This window comes from Solanum stenotomum, chromosome 4 (genome assembly GCF_019186545.1).
Source record: "Solanum stenotomum isolate F172 chromosome 4, ASM1918654v1, whole genome shotgun sequence".
Lineage (NCBI taxonomy): Eukaryota > Viridiplantae > Streptophyta > Magnoliopsida > Solanales > Solanaceae > Solanum > Solanum stenotomum.
In genome coordinates, this window is record NC_064285.1 from 1,144,709 (window position 1) to 1,157,702 (window position 12,994).

The following is a 12,994-nucleotide window of genomic DNA, read 5'->3' on the forward strand; positions in this document are numbered from 1 at the left end:
AAATTCATTCCATTGTTATTAGCCTTTTTTATATTCTTTCTACCTAATCCAATACCATATTCAAGTATTGTTATTTGTTGTTTCTTGTACTTCTGTTGCGTCTTTTTCTAAACTGCTTTGGATTATTTCTCGAGTCAAGGATCATTGGAAAAAGACTTTTTATCTCTGAGGTTGAAGTAAAGTTTGCGTACACTCTACCCTACCTAGACCTCACTTTGTGAGGAGACGCTGGATATTTATTGTTATAGTTTTATAAATATTGCTTTTCGGGAACTGCCACAACTCATCAAAGATGTGGTGCAATGAATGAGATTTCTCTAGTGTTAACTAAACAAGAAGTCTTCGGTTTGAATTCGGAGAATGGAGAAATTCTTGGTCGGGAATGATCCTTGATAAATGGACCTTAAATGATGCTAATCTTGAATTAGTCGGGCCAGTAAATTTCGAATACCCAATGATGAATCTTCCTAGACATTTCATGTTTTCATTCACCAAAAAAAAAAAAAGGAAAAACAAAAAGTTTCAAACTCAAAACATCTCATGTTTTGTGTTAGTGGAATATCTTCCTCCACATGAGTTGTTTGTTTGGTGTATCTAAGCAATATCAGTTCTTTAATTTATTTTTTTGGAAATAAAATATACATATGTGAGAAAACTAGATAAAAATAATGAAAAATAAACAAAAATGATTTTGTAACAACTCTCCAACAAACTTTTCTCAGTTTGCTTTATATAAACAAATTTTTTTTTGCAAATTTCCAATAATGGACTATTTCCTATTGCTACCAGAAGGTTGTGTTTGTGATATTCTCTCCTTTACTTCCCCGAAAGACGTCGTGATTTCATCCGCGATCTCTCGGGGATTCAACTCTGTTGCTGAATCCGACTTTATTTGGGTAAAGTTTTTACCAGATGATTATGAAGATATTATCTCAAGATATGTCTCCCCGCGGATTTATCCGTCTAAAAAGGAGCTTTACTTTAGTCTATGTGACTTCCCTGTTCTAATGGATGGAGGCAAATTGGTAAGTAGTAAGCTTTTTTTGGCTCATTTTAGTTTAATATATGTATAATTGAGTTGAAGCTCATGGGTTCGGGATTTCTTTTTGTGTGTTTTTTGAGTTGTTTGGTTCGAAATTAATAATTTGGTACATATTAGAGGAGATTTTTAAAGATAAATACAGGATTTGAACTAAAACTATTGACTTCCTAGAATTTATAGGAGTGTTCTAGCTCCGCCCCTGACTGTTGGTATTGTATAACGGTAAAGGTCATGAACCTTTGACTTGAGGTCTTGAGTTTGAGTTTTAATCAGAGTTGAAATGTCGATAGGAAGCACTAAAATCCACTAGTGTGCTTACTGCTGCAAATCTTAATTAATCAGCCAATGGATTTTTCTTAATTTATTTTGTTTTTGTTAAAAACTGGGAATCGAACTCTCTCTAGTAAAACGGAAGAACTTCTAAGATTTTTCGGCCAATGGGTTACAAACACCATTAAAAATGTAAAATTAAATAGATTATATTAACAATTGTCAATTTTATTTTATTTTTGAATGGACTATAAGCTAGTAGTGTGAATCTAAGATTTTATTTTATTTTTGAAAACAGAGCTTTTCACTTGATAAGAAAACAGGCAAGAAATGTTTTATGATATCAGCTAGAGAACTTGCTATTTCATGGGGAGTTGATACACCATGGTATTGGGAATGGATTTCTCATCCAGACTCCAGGTTCGTCGAAAAATTATACTACGTATAAAAAGTTATTCTTCTTTTATATGTATGTACTACGTATAAAAAATTATACTTCAATGCCTTTTAACGAATTTCTACATATGTTATTTTTTGAATTCCTTGGTTGAAATTCTACCTCTGTCACTATTGGTAAGAAAGAATTTTTTTACACAATCAGGTCACCATAGATGAGCCTCATTAGAATATGTTACCTATTACAATAGGTAAAAGATGATTTAATGGTGCAAAAATTACTTATATTGGCGATGATATATATATATCTTAAACTCACTAAATACATGTATCTGAGACTATATATACGTTTTATTTTGTAGATTTTCGGAAGTGGCACATCTCAAGGGTGTAAGTTGGCTAGACATACGAGGTACGATTGGAACACAAATATTGTCGAAAAGAACCAAATATGTTGTTTATTTGGTGTTCAAATTGGCAAAGGATCATGATGGACTAGAAATTGCTAATGCATTTGTTAGATTTGTGAATCGTGTGAGCGATAAAGAGGCCGAGGAACGAGCTAGTGTCGTGAGTCTAGTCGGAAAAAGGGTTAGGAGACGCAAACGTAACGTGAAACGTCCACGAAAAAGAGTCGATGGATGGATGGAAATAGAATTGGGAAATTTTATGAATGATACAGGAGATGATGGAGATGTTGAAGCGCGATTAATGGAGATTACGCGGCTTCATGGAAAAGGTGGCCTTATTGTTCAAGGAATTGAATTTAGACCAGAATGAAGAAGAAAATGCACAATACTATAATATAGCTTATGTGTTTTCTTGATATATAAACAATAATGTGTTATGGCTATTTGCTTTTCGAAAGATCTAAATACTATTGGAATCGATATTGAAATAGCTAACAATAAATCGAGCACATAATAAAAATAAAACAAATGAGATGGTTTGGTCATGTGACCTCTATTGGATACCAATTTATTTGCATCCGATGTTTACACTGTATCATACTAATTTATCATGGTTAAATAAGAAATTAATTAAGTTGTTACACTATGAACTCATAGTGTGAAGGTGTTAAAATGAGACGAAGTAGACCTAAAATCACAAAGGAGTTGTCTCGAAAGTATGGCACACAATGGAAGGTTTTTTTCTTTCATATAAGCAATACCAATTATTTGAGACTTTAGATAACATTTCACGCCAAATTAAATAGAAATCTTCTCGTACATGTTATTTTTATTTTACATAATATAATATTAGTCTCGATACACTTAATTGAAGCAACGTGAAACTTGTTTGAGATTAAGGTGTGGCAATGGTTATTGTTATTTGAATAAGTTTGACTTTTTGCTTATCTGTACTCATTGACAAAAAAGGAAAAAAAAACATAATTTTATATGCTTATTTGTACTTATTACTATATTTGACAATGTATAGACCTCTGAAATCTTTTTTATCTTTTGATTATTTAATCATATATAAAGCTTGTAACAAAAAAAACTTAGGTTATTTCTCGGTTATAAAGTTTTATAAGAATTTTGACATGAATATTTCTAAGTCCATAGCTCCAATGAATTATTTTGAAAAGTTGCCAGAAGGTTGCATCTTTGAAATAATTTCAAGAACAACTCCAGCAGATGCAGTAAGATCAACAATTTTATCAACAGGATTCAAATTTGTTGCAAAATTCAATGAAATTTGGGGAAGATTTTTGCCTTCCGATTACCAAAAAATAATTGATAGATCTAAGCTTCCTCTGACTTGCAACACCAAAAAAGAGCTCTTTTTTAGTCTATGTGATTCTCCCATCCTCCTTGATAGCGGCAGACTGGTAAAATCTCATTTTGATGTGGTTAATTACCTTTTATGATTCATTTTATTTTTTGTAATGGTGATATATGTGCTAGTTTGTGTGAACCTAAATTATTTATTAGGTACGTATTTGGTACCTATCACCAAAGGCAAAATCAGAATTTAAGATTTATGGATTCAATTTTTTAGTTACTTAACATTTAGATCATTATATTCTTTAAAGTTGTGATTCACTATCCATTACATTTAACATGAATTTTTACTCATAAATTTATGTTCCGCTATATATGAAAGTATAGGATTCATATGAAACCGGTATTAATATTCTACATCGGCTTTAGCCTCTCACTAACACAAGTATCAAACAATATAATGGTGGGGTTAGAAATTCATATAAGAACATTAAAAAGAATATTGAATGACACTTAAGATTTAAACTCGAAATCTAAAACAACCTTTGAACCCCCTCTGTTGCTAAACTAGAATTTTAGATTCAACTATTCATATATAATTTTCTTTAAAAAAATAATTATACCTTGTTTGTATTGGTGTAATTGCGAGTAAAGGAGATTCAATTAAACTTTTTTACGTCATTTATTTTGACTAGTATACCAAGTAACTCTACAGCTCAAGCAGGTAGAAAAAATGACCACCCAGTGTTTTTATCTTTATTAAAATTTTATATCTAATATCTTTTAATTTTTTCATAGTTAATGAAACTAGAAAGATCAAAAGAATCATGTTTTATTCTGTTTCACTCACCAAGTTTAAGTTATTCAAAAAATTGAACTATATGCCTTTGGGTTGTTGTGAGCTATTGTATTGTATTATATTGTTATTTTAAATACAATATTTATTTGAATTGTTAATTATTTAATTTTTATTGTATCTTATCAATAAATTCATCATTATGTAACGATGAAAGTATCATTTTATGTAATGATCAATTTGATATGGCCATGGCATTACGATATTTTTATTTTCTTATTTTGACTTTGTTCATTACTTTATAATCTTTTTTTATTTTTTTCCCTACCTTTATCTATAATAACTCTATCATGTATGTTACTTTTCTTATAAAATTATAAGTTCCTTAATTGATGTGAATTTGGATTAATAATTAGATTATAAATACAATACTATACATTTTTTTATTGTTTAATGTTTTTTTTACTTTCAGAGTTTTTTTATCGATAAGCACAGTGGGAAAAAATGTTTTATGATAGCAGCAAGAAAGCTTGAAATTTTGGGGAGTGATGACATACACTCTTGGCAATGGAAGAAACACCACGATTCCAGGTTTATCTCTTATCATTTCCTTAATTTGATCTACAATGTACTTCATTCCTCTTTCTTATAAATGTTTTATGCAACGTACGTACTTTAATTTAATACCGTATAAAATAGATTTCTTGAAATTATTATTTTTAGCGGCCTTCTATTAAAAAAAAAAAAAAACTCCGTAGGGATAAGTACAAGCAAAGGAAGTTGAACCTTACCTTACCAGTCATAATGAGGTAACATACCTCTACTAACTAACAAGTATGAAGAAAATAAAAGCTAGAAAAAACTAGGATTTTGTGATTACCACAGAATTTGTAATAGACACGATGATGATATTACAAATGAGGATGCTTAAATAATGTTAAAATATAACAACCAAGAATTAAGAAGGTTGAGTTATCGGCCTCAAACTTCCTTTGACAAATGCATGAATTAAAAAAGATTGATTGCCCATCTAAAGTAACTAAATCGTCACCATTCCCTGTTGACAATAGTAGCTGTCCAGATTCACCTTGATAATGACCAAGTGACTCCAAAGATTGGGAAGGGACCTCATGAGCCGAGGCGTTCAATGTGACCATGAGTGGCTTGATTGCTGGATTGGATTTGAGTAGCATGCCATCCTGATTTTCTTGAATAATCCTAATTAGCTACTTCAGGATTAGAAATATGTAATGTTGGAGCCATAATATTACTATTTTTTTCAGTAGCCTTCAATAAAGCATCAAAGTTGTTCGAACATAATAGGGCTCTTGAAGCATTACTAATATTGTGCCACAACCTGGAGAAGCATTAGATGTTGCCTTCTTGCGCATTACCATGTTCCGACTTCTCTTTTCTGCCAAATTCTCTCCCTTTGTTCAAATCCTTAACTTGCATTACTACTAATATTGAACCTTCACTGAGCGAGATAAAACCATGTTGGGGCGGGCTGGACTACCTCGGGAGGAGGCTTTCCAGTGGTTGTAGCAGCCATGGGAGGGCTGCGCAGCTGCTGCTAAGGGGGTCACTATAGCCGTTAGAGCGAGGGATCCCTAATACCTACTTTATCAAGTTACATTATTATAGAGTTGTTATAAATTCAACAAGAAGGCTCAATCAAAAAGGCTATCCTATATCCCTTCGTATTTCTCCTTCCTACCACTAATAGGACATATGTGTCAAGAAATCTGGTATTTGATGAAGCATCAACATAGTGGTCCAAAGAGATTTCCTATTAGACTCAAGTGAAACTCTTGTCATGTTGCAAGAAGAAGTCCAAGAAGCACCACGACTGTGACTAAGGAGCTAGGTCTACATGATTGAAATTCCCAAACACCAAGTATATTGATGCAACATTAGCAGAGTGGTCTAGATCAAGGAGACTACTACCTTCGAATAAGATTCAAAGAGAAGTGAGTGAGGAAGTTCAAAGAAGGAAGAGATTCAAGATGATTGCAATGTCTCGAGGAATGGATGCAAAGAATAAATTAAGTTGGTGCTGAGAGGGGTGTTAAAAGGTCATCACCATCTTAATTAATATCTAAGATATTTCAAAGAAGAATCTAGAATATTCAAGATTTGTATTGAAAGAAGAACTTTAGTATGAGAGTTCTAGACAGTGGCGGAGCTATAGCCATCGAAGGGTGGTCAGTTGACCACCCTTCACCTGAAAATTACACCGTATAAAGAGGTTAAATTCTGGATTTAAGGGATAAATAATTAATATTGAACAACCTTGACATAAGTTCTTCCGTGGCACAGTGGTTAAGCGTGTTCATTTCCACCCGAGATGCGCAAGTTCGAATCCCGTTAGCACACAACTGTTTTGGTTTTATTTTGAGAGCAGAACACAACCTCACACACCATTATTATGTTCCTCAAGTTTCTTAATTATTAATATTACAATTTTAATAATATAGAGTAACATATATGAATACATTATTTTAATTTTGAATATTTCTATATCATGTATTTCTAATTTTTATCTAGGATATAATGCACTTTCAAATGGTGAAAACAAAAAAGCCACCATTTTACATTATTTGTGTTTATATATGTTAACAACTTTAAACCCAAGGCTAAAATCAATATATGCGTTTTATCTTCTTCTTCTTTTTTAAGAATTTTTTTTTCTACTGGGGTGATTTATGTTTCGTAAAGCTAGACGCATTTGTTCTATCAATATTTCACTTTAAAAACAATAATCATATATTTTTATCATATAAAATCAATGCATCAAAAAGAGGAAAAAAAACTCGATTGTTTATATTTGATATTGAGAAATGTTGAGATCGTTCATGGTAGAATCACTAGGTTAAGCAAATAACATTCAACTCACTTATTTAAAAAAAAATCTTGAACACCCTTGATGAAATTGCTGGCTCCGCCACTGATTCTAAAGTGCAAAGTCTAAAAAGAATTCGAGAAAGAAGTGGAAGGTGTAGTTCTAGAATATTGCATTCACTAGATCCTTCCATCAACACCGATAGATTGAGGTGGTCATTTGAGTTGTATGTGTACTCAAATAAAAGAGTGTGTGCTCAAGAAAGAATTGAGAGTGAAATGTACTCAAGAAAAGAGGGAGTGCAAAAGAAAAAAATTGAGCTTAAAGAGTTTTGAGACCAAAGCTTTTCCTTATAACAATAACAACAACAATATATCCGGTGAAATTCCACAAGTGGAGTCTGGGGAGGGTAGAGTGTACGCAGTCCTTATCACTACCTTGTGGAGGTAGAGATGTTATTTTCGAAAGACCCTCAACTCAAGTGCAACAAATGTAAGTACAAGGAAGAAGAAAACAATGGAAAAAAATATAGCTACTAACAAGGGGGGTGGGAGTGGGGGCAATGCAAAATCCTATAAGAAAGGACTAAGAACAACAAAATAGAGCAATAACCAAAACACAATAAACAACATAAAATGATAGATATCACAATCAAGAACTATAATACTACAACTAGTACAACGACAAAACACCAACAATCCGAAACTCTTGGAAAACACGACAACACTTCACTCCCGACTAAACTTCTACCCTAGTACGCATCCTCCACACATTCCTATCTAAGGTCAATGCAATCTAAAGTTGATCAATCATGTCCTATCTAATCACCTCTCTCCAATACTTCTCTGGATGGTCCTTAATTAGCATTAATAATTTTCAAGTTATGAGCACAATTGGTTGCTCACGCCTTGAAAATTATTTAATGCCAATTAATTAGGATCAGCCGAAGAAGTATTGGAAGGTCACCTTTATACGGTGCAATCTCGGACAGTTCAAGGTTCCTATAAATATTTTGATCGTAAAAAGATAAATCTGCTATAACATGTTAATTTATAAATCTTTTTAGTTCAACCATCTGATACCAAATCTCATTAATTTAACTTCGCATCTGGTAGACCTACAAAGGAGATACACCCTACATATCATTAAAAAAAAAATTATAAAATTATCCTTACAAATGCTTCTTGCAATACTTTTGCAGATTCTCGAAAGTGGCATATCTTCACGCTGTACTTCAGTTGGACATTCGTGGAAAAATAGGAACAAAAATGTTGTCACCAAAGACAGATTATGGTGCTTATTTGGTGTTCAAATTGGGAAGAAGGTCCTGTGAACTTGAATATGCTAATTCAATTATTAGGTTTGTTAAATATGAGAGTGATACTGAGACTGAAGAACAAGCCAACACTTTGAAACTTGTGACATCGGCAAAACTGAGAGGAGATGGATGGATGGAAGTAGAACTGGGACATTTCAATAGCAAGGAAGGTAGTGATGGTCCTGTCGAAGCAAGATTGTTTGAGATGAAACGTAGTAGTATCAAAAGTGGCCTCATTGTGGAAGGAATAGAGTTTCGTCCCAAAATAATCAAATGCAGGTTGTCAGAGGCGGATTTGGAATTTTAAGTTGTACGGGTTCTTAACTATATCTCTTTTTTTTGTTTTATGGGTTTGAGGTACATTATTTATACCTATTAAGTGAATTTCTTAAAATGTGGATTTTGAGCCAAAACTCTATTTTGGCATTGAAATGTGTTTTAGTTGGCTATGTCATTATGGTAATTAGAAAAATTCTAGACTCTACTAGTTATTTATGTTGCTCTTATATTTCCAAAGTTAGCATTACGAGGTAATCACGTCCCACTAACATTTGTATTATATATGAGGATACATATTGTGACTCCTCCTTTATTCGAGCTTGAATCCGGTAAGCCAAGATAAGAAGGGTTCTAAAAAAAGTACGAATTCATGAATGGATTTATAATGCTTAGTGTGCACAAATCTTATACTTGCGAGATAAACTCATTATGAAAAAAAAAGATTTATGTGTAAATATCGGTGTTTATATAATAAAAAAAAACAAGTATAGCTATTTTTTGTGGCAGAATGCTTTAAGCTTCCAACTGGAACATCTAAATAATAAAACCAATAACATAATATACTTGAATCTATCAAGACATCTTTTCGGGGAAACAATGTATCAACATCAAGTAGATACTTCTAAACTTAACAAGCTACTATATATATGATGCAAACTTCGGAAATAAAAGCAACATAAATCACTAAGAAAGTCTTAGAGTTTTTTTTCTGATGTCCGAAACCATTTGAACGCACTTCAACTACATTATCACAACTTCCAAGGGGCAGCCATAATAGAGTTATCAGTTCGGCAAACGGATAAATGTAAACTATGAAAATTAATAACATATAAGTGCTAACTTTGGAAATAAAAGCAACATAAACACTATGGAAGTCTAGAGTTTTTTTTCTTAATAACCATAAGGTCCGAGCCAACTTGAACACAGTTCAACTACGTTACGTTGTTACGTGGGGAGAAGCCATAGTAGAATTACTGGTTCAGTAAAATTAGATCTTGGGAAGGTATTCCCAAGTCTGTACAATCAAAACTATTGGTCCTTTCCCCACCCAATGTGGGATTATAACCACTCTAACAAACCCAACAAATGCATATATACTAAATAAGTTAATGTAATGCTAAATTTGGAATTAAATGAATCATAAGTCACTAATAATAGTGTGCCTTGGGTACCGGACGATTGAACTAATAATAATAATTTCATTTAAAGATTGAGTTGTATATAGTACTATTTATGCAATTTAACTTATTATAGCACATTTTTCTTTTTACATCAAAACCTTAACCGAACCTGCACACCGTTCAAGTATGCATTGTATAAAGACCACTATTGATAGGAAGAGTTAAGAGCTTCCTATTAAAGGTGACTCCCTTCAAGGAGGCAAACCACCTTTTCTTAACCGCAAGGAATCTTTACAATCTTTGTTGTATGCTAATTGACCTTCATTGATTAAACAAAAGAATATTAAGGGTTTTGTAGGCTTGAGTGGGCTCTTCCACCTAATAGACTTGTTAAAATTTTAAAATTATAGATCTAAAATTAATTCTTATATTTAAAATTATAGGTCTAAAACACTTTGATACTATCGGTTCACGTGAACTCGATGACCCTCCCTTAAATACGCCTCTAATCCTCGAGACTTTGGAATCATGTTAATATTCAAGATCTTTATGAACCTCTTACTCCTTTGAACTTCTCCACTTAATCTAGAATGCATTTACAAATGTTGCATCAATATATTTGGTGTTTGACATTTCAGTCGTTAAGATCTCCTTAGTTGTGGTTGTGGCGCTTGCTAGTACATGCATATTATGCAGCATAATTATGCGCGCATATTGTTGTCATGTTTTATTTTTCTTTCAGCATAATTATGAGTAATAATAATAATAATAATAATAATAATAATAGTGGTTGGATCTTTTATCAAATAAATTATTATAAAATATTTTTTTATCATCAACTCATTTTAACTTTACATCGTCAAAGTGTTTGTACTGTCTTCGATTAAAACAGTCTAAAAGTACTCTTATTATAGTGTGATATTATCCGTTACAAAGCTCACACATTAATTAAAAATATTCAATACTTTATAATTAAATTTTATTTTATTTTTAGCTATCAATATGAAACTTTTCCCTTCCCTGATCTCGACTACAATTTGATCGTAACTTGAAAGCATCTTAGTAAGCTGCTATAAGATTTTTGCCGACTTTTGTTTAGCTGTCATTTAATTCTTTTCCAGACGATGAAAACGAAGTGCGAAAGAAATTTCCAAAGCTTATAGTATTTTCTTTCTATATTTACACCGCCAAATTTTCAGCTACTTTAATCGATTGATATTTTTATTTTTGTTAAAATTAATTTTCCGATGGATTATTTTGGGTTGATGCCGGAAGATTGCTTATCGGAAATTTTATCGTTTACTTCGCCGGAGGATACTGCTAGGTTATCGACGAGCTCTCGAGGATTCCATTCTGCTGCTGAATCCGACGTTGTTTGGGAGAAATTTTTGCCGTCGGATTATCAAAATATAATTTCTAAATCAAAATCTTTACAGGCTTCTCCTTCCATGAAACAACTTTACTTTAGTCTCTGTGATTCCCCAATTCTTACTGATGGAGGCAAAATGGTACTTTATTTTCTCTCTTTTCTGGTTTTTTTCGTTAAAGCGCGATGATCAATTGTGTGAATTAACCTAAACTATGTAATATGCTGCTATTTCTTTGATCAATTGATTTATAGTATTTTGTTATGTAGTTTTTAAATATAGAAATTTTATTTTTAAAAACTTGTATGCTGAATTCATGGTCAAAATTTAAAAGTTTGAATCTCGAAATTCCAATTTATTCCACATTAATTGAGATGGAAGTATATTAGCAATTTATTGAGTAAAGGGTTAGTTTTGTTTGCCTGATTTGTTATGTTTTTTACTTAAGTCGAGGATCTATCGGAAACAACCTCTCTACCTGTCGAAGGTAGGGGTAAGGTTTGTGTACACAACACCCTCCCCGAACGTAACCCCACTTGTGTGATTACAGTGGGGTGGTTGTTGTTGGTTAGTTGTTTTTTATTAGACAAGGACCACGATCTTCGTTCAATAAACAACCGAGAGATCAAAAGTATATGGATTTATTTCCGTTTTAAGCTTTTATTTTAGACGTAGAACGAAAAAAATAGCTAATTGTCAATGAAAAAGGTCCCTGTGGGCAGTGGCTATGGATGTGTATGGTCTAGGGGTGGAAATGTACAGGTGGTTTGTACCTAGGCAAGTCAAGCGGGCAGGATTGGCCTGTGACCGTCCCATCCCGACCTGGTAAGAATAAGCATGTGACCGTCCCGACCATCCATAAGGATCATTGGGTGGTTTGGGTCCCGGACTCACTTTTATGTAGCTAGATATAGTTAATTGGGACCTTTTTTTTCGTTTTTCGTTGATTTTACTCCTGATGTGTTGTGTATCTATGGTCTGATCTGTAAAACAGAGTTTTTCATTGGACAAGAAGACCGGGAAGAAATGTTTTATGGTATCAGCGAGGGAACTTGCTATTTCATGGAGCGATACACCACATTATTGGGCATGGTCATCTCACCCCGACTCCAGGTTCTATATTTTCTCGGTTCCTTTTTGCTGTATAAATTTAGAAAGAGATTACTTAATTACACATATACACTGATCATGATTATGCAGATTTTCAGAAGTGGCTAATCTTCGGTTCGTTTGTTGGCTTGATATGCGAGGGAAGATTGAAACTCGACTACTGTCAAAAAGAACCAACTATGTTGTTTATCTAGTGTTCAAACTGAAAAGCGGATACTATGGCCTTGAAACTGCTAATACATTTGTTAGATTTGTTGATCGTGAGAGTGACAATGAAGCTGAGGAACGAGCTAGTGTTGTTAGTATTTCAAGACAAGAAGGGCCTGGTGAGAATCGATCCAAGAGAAGAGACGATGAATGGATGGAAATAGAAATGGGGAAATTTTTCAATGACGCAGGAGAGGATGGAGATGTTGAAGCGAGATTAATGGAAGTTAGGCGTCTCTCTGCGAAAGGTGGCCTTATCGTTCAAGGAATAGAGTTTCGACCAGAATAAAGAAAAGAAGAATCCTTTGAACCATGCCTTTCCAATACTCCCTCTCCTCTGGATCGACTCAAATCCTAAATATGACCCTTCTCACCTAATGGTCGAACTCAAGTTATCGGTATAGTTGATTTACTATATTAATGTATGTTATCAGAGTGAGTTACTGCATGTAAAAAACTCATTTTGCTTATGAAATATGGCACCTGTTTTATAGCATCAATTCCTGTTTTCACTCTGTT

At 33.0% G+C, this 12,994-nt stretch overlaps 3 protein-coding genes across 3 annotated transcripts; all 3 read left to right on the plus strand.

The window, feature by feature from the left end:
* Nucleotides 1-757: 757 nt before the first annotated feature.
* Nucleotides 758-2,517, plus strand: LOC125861927 (F-box protein PP2-B10-like). Its single transcript, XM_049541844.1, has 3 exons — nt 758-1,025; nt 1,611-1,732; nt 2,071-2,517. Exons 1-3 carry the CDS (start codon nt 765-767, stop codon nt 2,486-2,488), a joined length of 801 nt encoding a protein of 266 aa, XP_049397801.1. The 5' UTR covers nt 758-764; the 3' UTR covers nt 2,489-2,517.
* A 764-nt stretch (nt 2,518-3,281) lies between these two features.
* Nucleotides 3,282-8,698, plus strand: LOC125862800 (putative F-box protein PP2-B12). The gene is made up of 3 exons (XM_049542925.1): nt 3,282-3,542; nt 4,704-4,822; nt 8,275-8,698. The coding sequence occupies exons 1-3, from the start codon at nt 3,282-3,284 to the stop codon at nt 8,696-8,698; spliced, it is 804 nt and encodes a 267-aa protein (XP_049398882.1).
* A 2,201-nt stretch (nt 8,699-10,899) lies between these two features.
* Nucleotides 10,900-12,975, plus strand: LOC125861928 (F-box protein PP2-B10-like). Its single transcript, XM_049541845.1, has 3 exons — nt 10,900-11,299; nt 12,153-12,271; nt 12,359-12,975. Exons 1-3 carry the CDS (start codon nt 11,039-11,041, stop codon nt 12,762-12,764), a joined length of 786 nt encoding a protein of 261 aa, XP_049397802.1. The 5' UTR covers nt 10,900-11,038; the 3' UTR covers nt 12,765-12,975.
* The last annotated feature ends 19 nt before the right edge of the window (nt 12,976-12,994 follow it).